Raw genomic sequence first — 12,714 nt, forward strand, 5'->3', positions numbered from 1 at the left:
GTTAAAAGCTAAGACACTTGGAATACGAGATCATGAGCAGGAATTCATATGAGAAATTCTATTTCTCCCCTTTCCAGTAAACCTGTTATTTCAGTAGTTCCACCTTACTATGTGCAGATTTATGAGACATTGATAAATGTCACACCAAAATACAGCTCAGAATTATACTTGGGAGCTGATGGACACGTGTCTTTATTCCCACATACAAGGCATTGTTACTATATTAATATATTGTGCCAGTAGTAACTAAGCAACTTGTCACGTTGCAATATGTTTAAAACTAAGTGACAATTGTCTTGAGTTCGGGAACAGAACAGGAGATATTTATAGAGAAGGCAGAAATAATTTAGTTGGTATTGGTCAAATAAAATTCTTGAACGTATGATCATATTTTAGGTGCTGTGCTACTGTTGATATTGCGTCTGCTTCCTTGGTGTAAGCAACGTAATACCAATTACATGTTAATTTAATTGTAGGAAAACCAAGTTTTTATATCATTCCACTAGCTGGCAATGAGAAATATTATAAAAACAAGAGTGAAAGATGCAGACAAAATAATGTAGGAGATGCAAGAAGCTAAATGTGCCAGTAGTCTTGCTTGATTTGCACCAAACACGTTTTGTTCCAGATTTATTATGTATGAGACATGTTTTGCGCCATTCTGGAATAACTGTTTAAAAGAATTACATGGTCAATTTTTACTCATTACTCTTTGTTAAAGATAAAAAATCTGGGGCTTAACATTTTTGCAGTAAAAATTTTTTTTTTCTCTTTACAGCAGGGGTGGGGAACTTCTGGCCGTTTTGCCAGTCGGTCCTTTAATTCTTTCCTGGACCGTGAGTACACGCACGCAGCATTTGTTGTGGTTCACATGAAATGATTAAGTCCTGACACTGGCCAAGGCCAGGACGTTCATTGTGGATGGAGTTAGCGTACTATGCTCCCATCACGATGATGAAGGAAGCAGTCGCAAGGTCTACTGTGCAATGAATGTAGCAGCGTATATATAATCTGTGATGTATGTGCACCAGCCCCAGTGTCTCCTATGTGATAGGGACTAGCATAAAAACAGCACATGAGACACAGGAAATGTTCTATGTGTGTCTCCTATGTGATGAATATACCTCAGCCTCAAAGGTCTCCTATGTGTATATACAGTGCCTTGCGAAAGTATTCGGCCCCCTGGAACTTTTCCCACATATCATGCTTCAAACAAAGATACCAAATGTAAATTTTTGGTGAAGAATCAACAACAAGTGGGACACAATTGTGAAGTTGAACGAAATTTATTGGTTATTTTAAATTGTTGTGTAAATGCAAAAACTGAAAAGTGGGGCGTGCAATATTATTCAGCCCCTTTACTTTCAGTGCAGCAAACTCACTCCAGAAGTTCATTGTGGATCTATGAATGATCCAATGTTGTCCTAAATGACTGATGATAAATATAATCCACCTGTGTGTAATCACGTCTCCGTATAAATGCGCCTGCTTTGTGATAGTCTCATGGTTCTGTTTGAAGCACAGAAGAGCATCATGAAGACCAAGGAACACAACAGGCAGGTCAGTGATACTGTTGTGGAGAAGTTTAAAGCCAGATTTGGATACAAAATGATTTCCAAAACTTTAAACATCCCAAGGAGCACTGTGCAAGCGATCATATTGAAATGGAAGGAGTATCATACCACTGCAAATCTACCAAGACCCGGCCGTCCCTCTAACCTTTCATCTCAAACAAGGAGAAGTCTGATCAGAGATGCAGCCCATGATCACTCTGGATGAACTGCAGAGGTCTACAGCTGAGGTGGGACAGTCTGTCCATACGACAACAATCAATCGTACAATGCAGAAATCTGACCTATATGGAAGAGTGGCAAGAAGAATGCCTTTTCTCAAAGATATCCATAAAAAGTTTTGTTTAAAGTTTGCAACAAACCACCTGGGAGACACACCAAACATGTGGAAGAAGGTGCTCTGGTCAGATGAAACCAAAAGCGAACATTTTGGCAACAATGACAAACGATATGTTTGGTGTAAAGGCAACACAGCTCATCACTCTGAACACACCATCCCCACTGTCAAACATGGTGGTGGCAGTATCATGGTTTGGGGCTGCTTTTCTACAGCAGGGACAGGGAAGATGGTTAAAATTGATGGGAAGATGGATGGAACCAAATACAGGACCATTCTTCAATAAATCCTGTTGGAGTCTGCAAAAGACCTGAGACTGGGACGGAGATTTGTCTTCCAATAAGACAATGATCCCAAACAAAGCAAAATCTACAATGTAATGGTTCACAAATAAACATATCCAGGTGTTACAATGGCCAAGTCAAAGTCCAGACCTGAATCCAAATCAAGAATCTGCGGAAAGAGCTGAAAACTGCTGTTCACAAACGATTTCCATCAAACCTCACTGATCTAGAGCTGTTTGCCAAGGAAGAATGGGCAAAAATTTCAGTCTTTCGATGTACAAAACTGATAGAGACATACCCCAAGCGACTTGCAGCTGTAATGGCAGCAAAAGGTCGGGCAACAAAGTTTTAAGTTAAAGGGGCCGAATAATATTGCATGCCCCACTTTTCAGTTTTTGAATTTCCACAAAAATTTAAAATAACCAATAAATTTCGTTCAACTTCACAATTGTGTCCCCACTTGTTGATTCTTCACCGAAAATTTACATTTGGTATCTTTATGTTTGAAGCATTATATGTGGGAAAAGGTTGAAAAGTTCCAGGGGGCCAAATACTTTTGCAAGGCACTGTATGTCAAGCCATGAAAATAAAATCACATTTTCCCCACAAACATTTTAACCCCAAGTTTTGCATTTTTATAAGGGTAATAGGAGAAATTGCTCCATACAATTTGTTGTGCAATGTCTCCTGAATACGCCGATACACCATATGTGGGAAAATACTACTTTTGAGACAGTGCAAAACTCACAAGGGAAGATTCGCTACATTGGGGTTAAGATTTTGCTGGAATTGTTTGAGGGTGCCATGTCACATTGGCAGAGCCCCTGAGGAGCCAGAACAAAAAAAAAAAAAAAACTCATACGTGAACTCATTTTACAAACTAAACTCCCCAATGAAGTCATCTAGGCATGCAGTGATCATCCTGAAACATGTGCTTAACAGAATGTTATACCATTGAGCGGTGAAGATAAAATAAATTACATTTTTACCACAAAAATGTTGTTTTAGCCCCGAGTTTTTTAATTTTTCTAAGGGCCAATAGGAATTTTTTTTGTTGCAACATTTTTTCCTGAGTATGCCAATACCCTACATGTAATCAGGAAATATTTTTCAAGCACAGTGCAAAGCTTAGATTGCAGATTTTACTGTTCTGGTTTGCAGGTGACATGACATACTGGCAGAAGCCCCATAACTGACCCCATTTTACAAATTACACCTCAACTAATTGATCTAGGGGTGCAGTGATCATATGGACACCACGGGTATGTCACAACATTTTGTACCTTTGGGCTGAGAAGAAAAAATAACTACATTTTTACCACCAAGTTTTGTTATAGCCCCAGATTTTACATTTTCACACAAGTGGCTAAACATGGCACCTTAATTTGTCGCACAATTTCTACTGAACGTGGCAATACCCCATATGTGGCTGTGCGTTACTGCTTAGCCATACGGCGAGACGTGGGAGGAACAGAGTGCTATTTGCCTCCTGGAGCGCAGATTTTCCTAGGATTGTTTGTGGATTCCAAATACAAAGCCCCCAATTGCTGGAATCTCCCCTCAAATGACCCCATTTTGGAAATTATACCACCTTTGGGAATTTATCTACAGATATAGTGTCGATTTTGACTCCATGGGTGTTTTCTTGAAACCAGCAGCAGTAGATGTTGCCAAGTGAAAATTGCTAATATTTTTTAATAAATCAAAATATATTGTACTCATATTTTTATGAAAAACAATTAAAAAAAAAACCCCAATGGGACTGTCATTTTTTTGCAGGCTGATTGCTTGTATAGTATGGGGATGCAGCAGCATCCATATGCTATGCAAACTGTCAGCTCTGCACTGACAGGGTAAGTTGCTGATCATGCTCAAGCAACTTTCCTAGCTCTGGTGACCTGGATGTAGTCATGAAATCGGATCACCATGGCAACAATCGGGACCCTACATGTCGCCAAGGGGTCTTCGATCCAAGCGCACAGGGGCTGTCATCCCTCTGGCATCTCCCGAAATACTGCAATTGAGTTCGATCGCAGCATTTAATGGGTTAAAGTGCCGGCAGGGGTGCAGGACTGCTCCTGGCACTGCCAGGTATCAGCAGTCAGAATCAGCAGATATCCGGCGGCGATTGTGTGCGCTCAAAATCGCCAGGATGTATCATACATCACAGGTTACAGGGCCGTATGGATACGTTTAAGGTGGGAAAGGGGTTAAAGCATTCTTACTTAGCATTTTTCTACAACTGACTAAAAAGTTTGCACAGTATATATATATATATATATATATATATATATATATACACATACACACACACATACATACACATATACACAAAATATATATATTTCACATTTGCAGCATATCTGGCCTACTATGAATTTTTCATTTAGACAGTACCTATATAACAAATATAGAGACAAGATTTGACGCAGACATTCACTATCTCCTGCTCTTTACTTGTGTTCATGGTCTACAGGCTACATACCATTAAGGTCAACTCCGTTGGGTAGAGTGGTAGCCATTAATTACATATGGCAGAATACTGTAATGAATGTCCCAGTTCTAAAAACTGGCCAATGCAACATACACCAATGTGGTAGATACGCACGCTCCAGATGGGTTGTTCTGCTAGACAAAATTTATGAAACTGTCTTGGATGAATGTGTCATGTCTTTCTTTATGAGAGAGGTTTCTTCAACATGTACACTACATTGAAATTGAACAAAAAAAGTTGCATTAATTATTGTAGAAGTGACAGATCTGAATTGTGATGCAAAGAGTTAGTTTCGCAAAGTAAATTAAGTTACTTAAGGTACACATTTAGTGTTTTTTTTTTTTTTTTTTAAACAGAGCAGTGGAGGGTTTTCGTCTCGAGAATCCCACAAATTGTTCAAAGCACCACTCTGCACTTGAGCCTCCACCTCCGTGTGCACACAAAGCAGTGTATGGGATCAATGGAAAGTCTATGAGCCTACACAACACTCTGCCGAGTGGGCACAAAATTAGTATGTATGTACAGTGTGGTTTTTGAGCAATTTGTTAAGTTCTCAGAACCCAATCCCCCACTCAGCCTGTGCATAATTTGTCCAAGGCCTGGGGCAGATTCCAGGGGTCCACAGTGGTTGGGCTTTCGGACTTTTAATTCATAATGCTCGAACACTGTGCGCACACTACTGAATGAAGTGGCACACGCAACACTGGATTACATTTAGACGTTGGCCATTGCTAGTGTCAAGACGCTCTTTGTGGCCAAAGTTCACACATTCTGTGCTCATGTCCAGTACTTGGTGAGGTGTTCAACAGTCTCCTGCGGGATGAATGTAGCAGACGCAATGCTATAACGTATATATTACACCAGCTGGTCTCTTATGTGATATATGTACAGCAGTTTGTTGAGTTCAGCCTCAGGGTCCACTCAAATTTTTAGTAGTTAATGTAACCCTTTTTCTCAACACATTTACAACCCTGTTGACCATCTGAAGTGAAAAAAAAAAAAACAAAACTTTTGATGGTTCTGTTAAACGCACTCCAAAATCTTAGCAAGTTCAAGAGTGCTGCATCCCTCTGTAAAACTTGTTTTTTTAATTCTTCAGTTAATCAATTTTTTTTTGCTCCTAATAATTCTGCACACCTTGATAAAGAGTGTTGTATCCTTAGACTGTCTCCTATGTGATGTACACAGAGCTGACCAAGAGAGGCGTTTAAGTGCCAAATGATGCAATATTTTTGGTAACTGAATAAAAATATTGTGACTTAACGTGCTTACATCAAAATTGGCATTAAACACCTTAAGAAATCAGCCCTCAAGTCTTTGAGGGAGAATTTACAGCCAATTATGCCATAGATGAATTTATGAATTTGACTTTTTTTAAAAGATTTATTTTTTTTTTTTGCACACACTCAATAAGTAGTTTAAACATTAAGGAAACAATCTCTAGCTATATTTAAAGATTAGTCACATACATCACCTCTAGGAGTGTCCCTGTTTCCAGGACATTGCACGGGCGTTGACAAGTACTAGGTAAGAGAAGAAATACTTCATGACTGTTCATTGAATCAAACTATTCTGGGGATGTGCATGGAAACGTTTCTGGCTACTGTATGGTCCCTGATAAATGGACTTAAAAAACAGAAGGCTACGAAAAAAAGAAAAAACATTGTATTGTCCATAAAATTTACAGAGCAAAAACGTAATTATCGGTTACACTATCTTTTCATAGACTTCAAACTTGTACTCTATGCCATTTTCCTCTTGCATTTCTGAGGATATGCCAGGATATCTAAGGAGAAAAAAAAAAGAAACAGAAGTTCAAGTGCATTAACAGCAGTTCTCCAGTCTATACTGATTATAATCCTGTCTCTCGTAAGATTCCAATAAAGCAGAAGAGAAGCAGGAAAAAAAAAAAATCAAATTTCCCAAAACGTTCCTGTTATTTCACACAATGGATAAATTCAGTGCAAATGTACGGCTTTCACTGGACTAAACGTGATAGTATTCTGGATCATTGCTGTAAGCACTTATTACAAGTGGCAGTCCAGTCACTATCTGGCCACCACATCTATGAAAAATCAATTCCCTGGAGGTCGTGTTTGCCTTCAGCAGTTTGTTTGGATAGTTTTTTTATTCTATGAGTACAGGACAGATTCGAGTCCACTAATACTTTACTAATCAGAGTAGACGTCCTCCACGCTGGGTCATAGAGGTATGAAGAAAGTGATCTTCAACACATTCCCTTGTCTGAAGTCAGACTCTTTGTGGCTGTAATGTGCTAGTTTTTATGAAGTCTTGTTTACACAAAAAAGTATGGACTGGAAGAAATTGGTGAAGGAGAAAAGTTTTTGAAAGCTTCCGAAAACCTTTTTTACAAAATAAGTTTTTTCTTGAGCAAGAATAACCTTTAGATTCTGATGATCACATACTACCAAACATGTCATCTATGGAGACTACAACCTCAGAACTGGTATATTTTTAATGAACATTGTTATTTAAAATATACATCTTTTAGGCTGGTTTCACATTTGTGTTCAGGAAGGCTGCGGATGGCTGCCCACTTCCTCCTTTCTTCCTCCCTGAAGCTCCACCTACTTCTGTATGCGTCCTGCGTACCTATCTTTAACATTGGGTACGCAGGGACATGACATGCGATGTATTCGAATAAGTCCGCATGCGGCGATTTGACGTGCGGCGACTGCACTGAAACCCTAAATTTTGCGTTTTTGTGCCGTTGCCGCACACATCAAATCGATTCCACCTGCGCCTATTGCGGGCACATGTCAGCTGTTCTACACAGCTGACATGTCCCAGCTTTGATGCAGGCTCACCACAGAAGCCCTCATAGAAAGGGATCTTTACATCCATAGTCGAATTTTTCAGTAATCTCTTCCGTATGTTCCTTATTGTTCAATTCTGGCAAACAACCAACAAATAAAGTCGCACTCTAGCATGCAAACATGAAATATATAAAATTGGAATTCCATTACTGCTCTACAAAATAGGAAACATAAGAAAATTGGCCAATTCATGTGTACCCGGCAGCAGAGATAAGGAGGTTTTTTTTTCTGGGAACCTATCCTAATGTGAATCTTCTCCTTTATTTGTTGGTTACATATGGAGATGATGGAGATGGCTACTCTTAAGTTTGCACCTGTACACACAGTTTCTGCTAGGAAGTGACGGACAGTCTTTTGTTATTTCTAGCCAACTATAGTCATCAGGAAGTTGTGGACATGTGGTAGTGTGAAAGTAGGATCAGACTACACAAGGCAGTGTGATAAAACACTCCGGGATCGTCTTTGCTGGCGTCAAAGGTCACGTGCTAAAACACTCCGGGATCGCCTTTGCTGGGGTCAAAGGTCACGTGCGTTCAGCATGAAACTCAGGCGCAGAGCTGGGATTCGGGTATAACTGACACTGGGTCAGGTTTATTAACGGTGAAAGCAATGCATAAAGAAATAAAACATAAAACAAATCCTTGCCTGTCCGGCACTAACTAAACAAGGTACAACCTAACTACCAACTGGCGGGCTTCTCCCGTCCAGCCAAACCACAGTTGCAGTGGGCACTGCTTTCATTCACATGTGTCTCTCACACAGACAGGCTCTCTCTGTGTTCCCAGGCTGAGACACTCACACAACCACCTGGCATCCTTTTATATCCGCCTCCCATTATTCATTAGTAACCAGGTGCGATACTGACCAGACTAGGCCACATAGGAAAGGAATCTGGGCGAGATATACCTGCCTTCATCCACTATTCCCACATGATTCTCACATATCCCCCCCCCTCTGCTCAGACCACTCCAGTCGAGCAAGACACCCACCAAACAGTGCACTCGGGACAGGGCATCTGCATTCCACATCTGTACCCCGAGGCGGTGCTCCACCGTAAAAGTGTAGGCCTGCAGGGCAAGGAACCACCGGGTCACCCGGCTATTCCGTTCCTTGTTCAAGTGCATCCACTTGAGAGGGGCATGGTCAGTGATCAGCCTGAACTTTCGGCCCACCAGGTAATATTTGAGGGCCTCTAGAGCCCACTTAATGGCGAGGCACTCTTTTTCTACGACTGCATACCTTTGCTCGTGTTTATTCAGCTTCCTGCTGAGATAGAGGACTGGGTGTTCCACTCCGTCCCTCACTTGTGAGAGTACGGCCCCGATACCGGTATCAGAGGCATCCGTTTGTACCACAAACTCGCTGCAGAAGTCCGGAGTCACCAGTACTGGTTGAGAGCAAAGTGCCCGTTTTAGGCTATGGAAGGCTTCTTCAGCCGCTAAACTCCATTTAATCATGACGGAGTCTTTCCCTTTGGTAAGATCCGTCAGGGGGGTAGCGATGGCTGCAAAATTGGGTATGAACCGGCGATAATAGCCGGCAATCCCCAGAAAGGCTTGCTCCTGCTTCTTGTTGACAGGTTGCAGCCAGTCCTGAACCGCCTAAATCTTATCGAGCTGGGGTTTAACAATACCCCTCCCAATTACATACCCCAAATACCGGGCTTCTTCTAGCCCGATGTCACATTTTTTGGGGTTCGCGGTTAGACCTGCCTCCCACAGGTCGTCAATCACAGCTTGTACTTTCTGGAGATGAGTCTCCCAGTCCAAGCTGTAAATTACAATGTCATCCAAATAGGCCGAAGCGTACTGCCTATGTGGCCTCAGGACTCGATCCATCAGTCTCTGGAAGGTCGCCGGTGCCCCGTGCAGTCCAAACGGCATATACACATACTGAAATAAACCTTCCGGCGTAGCAAATGCCGTCTTTTCTCTGGCAGCCTCCGCCAGAGGGATCTGCCAATACCCCTTTGCTAGGTCTAGGGTCGTAATATACTGGGCTTTTCCTAACCGATCTATTAACTCGTCGACCCGGGGCATAGGGTAGGCATCAAATTTTGAGACTGCATTCAGTTTCCTGAAGTCATTGCAGAACCGGATGGTGCCGTCCGGTTTAGGAATTAACACAATCTGGCTGGACCAAGTACTGTGCGATTCCTCAATGACTCCTAACTCTAACATTGCCTTCACGGCGCGCTTCCGGAATTCTGTAGGGTTTCACGTGAACTGTGACACCAGGTTCCGTTATGATGTCATGTTTCATTAGCATAGTCTGCCCGGGTTTTTCTGAGAAAAACTTTTGGTTGTGAAGTAGAAACTGCCTGACCTCAGTCTTTTGCCGCTCCGAGAGTCTCTGCAACCCGTACCTCCGGTACGGTATGCGAGCAGACGGGACGGGCCAGCTCCGCTGACAAGGCAGACCGGTCTTTCCAGGGTTTTATCAGATTTACATGATAAATCTGTTCAGGTTTCCGTTTACCTGCCTTGTATACTTTGTAGTTTACTTCACCAACTCTTTCCTTGATCTCAAAGGGGCCCTGCCACTTTGCCAGGAACTTACTAGCCACCGTGGGGACCAGGATCAACACCCTATCTCCGGGTGCAAACGTATGGATCTTGGCGCCCCTATCATAGATTCTTTTTTGCGCTCCTTGAGCCTGCATCATGTGTTCTTTGACGATAGGCATAACAGCCGCAATACGGTCCTGCATTTGTGTGACGTGATCCATCACTGTTTTAAACGGAGTGACCTGACCCTCCCATATTTCTTTTGCAACGTCTAACAGTCCGCGAGGACGTCGGGCGTACAATAACTCGAAAGGCGAGAATCCCGTGGAAGACTGGGGAACTTCCCTGATGGCAAAAAGCAAATACGGAAGTAAATAGTCCCAGTTCTTCCCATCCTTGTCTATCACCTTTCTCAGCATCTGCTTCAGAGTTTTATTGAACTGTTCGACCAACCTGTCTGTTTGAGGGTGATACACAGATGTGCGTAACGGTTCGATTTGTAACAATCGGCAGAGCTCCTTCATTACCCTGGACATAAAGGGAGTCCCCTGGTCGGTGAGTATCTGTTTTGGTATACCGACCCGACTAAACACATGCACCAGTTCCTTGGCAATTGTCTTGGTGGCCGTGTTACGCAAAGGGATGGCCTCCGGGTAACTCGTTGCATAATCCAAGATGACCAGGATATGTTGGTGTCCATGTGCAGACCGTGGAAGGGGCCCAACTAAATCCATCCCAATCCTCTCAAACGGGACTTCAATAATAGGTAGGGGTACCAAAGGGCTACAGAACCGGGGCTTAGGTGCAGAGGCTTGGCAGTCAGGACAAGACTCACAATATACACGAATATCGTGATGCATGCCTGGCCAAACAAAACAGTGTAATATCCTTTCGGTGGTTTTCTGGACTCCCAGGTGACCTCCCATCACATGTCCATGGGCCAGGTCCAGCACCTGCCGCCGGTAGGGTTTTGGCACGACTAATAGTTGCACCGTGTCTTCCCCCTTTTTCTCTATCTGATAGAGTAAATCATTCTCCAGAACCATGTAAGGATATGCCAGCCTAGAGCCAGGTTCTACGGGTACCCCATTTATCACTTTTACATTTGTCCTAGCCTGAGAAAGGGTAGGATCCTTTATTTGCTCGCTTTGGAAGTCATCTTTCTGAACTTCTAAATCCGGCAAACGGGGAGGTGGACAGCTGTCGGCCTCCTCCTCTTCCCCTGTCTCCTCCGTATCACCCGCCATGACTGAAAACGGGAACTGCAGGTCATTTCCAGCAGACTCTTTTTATATCCGCCTCCCATTATTAATTAGTAACCAGGTGCGATACTGACCAGACTAGGCCACATAGGAAAGGTATCTGGGCGAGATATACCTGCCCTTATCCACTATTCCCACATGATTCTCACAGCAGGTTTGTAGTCTTTCCATGAACACCTAGGTCCACCTATAGCTGTATGTACAAAACTATAAGGGCATGTTTCCACGGTCCGGAAACATTAAGTATCTGCTGCGGATTGAATGCTGCGTCCTGCCGCAGCGGCCAGATGTTCCTGCATAGTGGAGGGGATTTTATGAAGTCCCGTCTCCACTATGCGTCCTAATACGCGGGTGACACACCCGCTAAACCGGACATGTGGCACATCTTTTTAGAGTGCAGCATGTCGTTTACCTTGTGGAGACGCTCAGTCTCCACAAGGTAAACTGCCTACTCTATGGCTACCCTGTGGCGATTCCGGATGTGTACAATGAGCACATCCGGAATTACCGCACGTACAGAAGGGGGCGGGGCTTTGGGCAGAGCGGGTTTTCCGCTCCGTCCAAAGCGCTGCGATTACGGTACGTGGAAACGTACCCTTAGATTTTACTTTTATCAACTGGAGCAATAACAAAAAAAGTTGCATATGTGTACCTAGTCTTTCAAATATTTATATAGAATTACAAAATTATAGGAGTGGTGTAAATGTCCAAATTCAGAAGCCGAAGATAAACATTTTATTTCATTCAACTTACTCTGGGAGCAGTTTGTATGTCTGGAGATCAATTTCAGGCAAAAAGGTGTCACAATCAAATTCCTGTTGAATTCTGGTTAGAAATATTTTCTGGCTGATTGGCTTATCCATAACTTCCTGTACAATAGATGTAAAAAAAGAAAAGGAGTGAAAAATTACAAAGAAGGTGAAACTGAAGTGTTTATTAGGATGTGTATAGAACTAAAACTGTTCGCAAGCAGCTTAAATTTTGTGGAGGCATTTTCATATACCGTATACATTCGAGTAGAAGATGAGTTTTTCAGCACTTTTTGTACTGGAAAAAGCCCCCTCGGCTTATAATTGAGTGAGGGTTCCAGATGATTGAGGGGGTAGCGGCAGCGGTGGGTCACAGGAGGCAGGAGCCGGCTGCTGTGGCTAAAGAGCTGGCACTGAATATTCATTTCTCTTTAATAGCAGGCACATTAGTCTCAGCCGCCAGCTTCCTGCAGCGGTCGGGTGATCCAGCTACTTAAGGGAATGAATATTCACTGCTTTCAACTCCCATAGGTGTGGAGAGAAGTGAATATTCAAACCCTTAAGTATTAGGCACACGTCATTGCCCTGCCACTGCTGGCACCAGAACAAGACGCTGCGAGGGAGCTCAGGGACGGTAAGTAGGATGGTTTATTTTTTGTTTTTCTGATGGGGG

At 42.8% G+C, this 12,714-nt stretch overlaps 1 protein-coding gene across 1 annotated transcript in view; it reads right to left on the bottom strand.

Moving 5' to 3' along the window:
- Positions 1-6,049: 6,049 nt before the first annotated feature.
- DHFR (dihydrofolate reductase) overlaps positions 6,050-12,714 on the bottom strand; it is a 61,580-nt gene continuing 54,915 nt past the window's right edge. The window contains exons 5-6 of the mRNA XM_073581334.1: positions 12,046-12,161; positions 6,050-6,472 (exon numbers count right to left, since the gene is read on the bottom strand). Coding sequence (XP_073437435.1) covers positions 6,394-6,472; positions 12,046-12,161 — 195 coding nt within the window. The 3' untranslated portion in view covers positions 6,050-6,393. The remainder of the gene's footprint in view (positions 6,473-12,045; positions 12,162-12,714) is intronic.

Source organism: Dendrobates tinctorius, unplaced genomic scaffold, assembly GCF_039654945.1.
Source record: "Dendrobates tinctorius isolate UK_male_01 unplaced genomic scaffold, ASM3965494v1 ptg000003l, whole genome shotgun sequence".
NCBI lineage: Eukaryota > Metazoa > Chordata > Amphibia > Anura > Dendrobatidae > Dendrobates > Dendrobates tinctorius.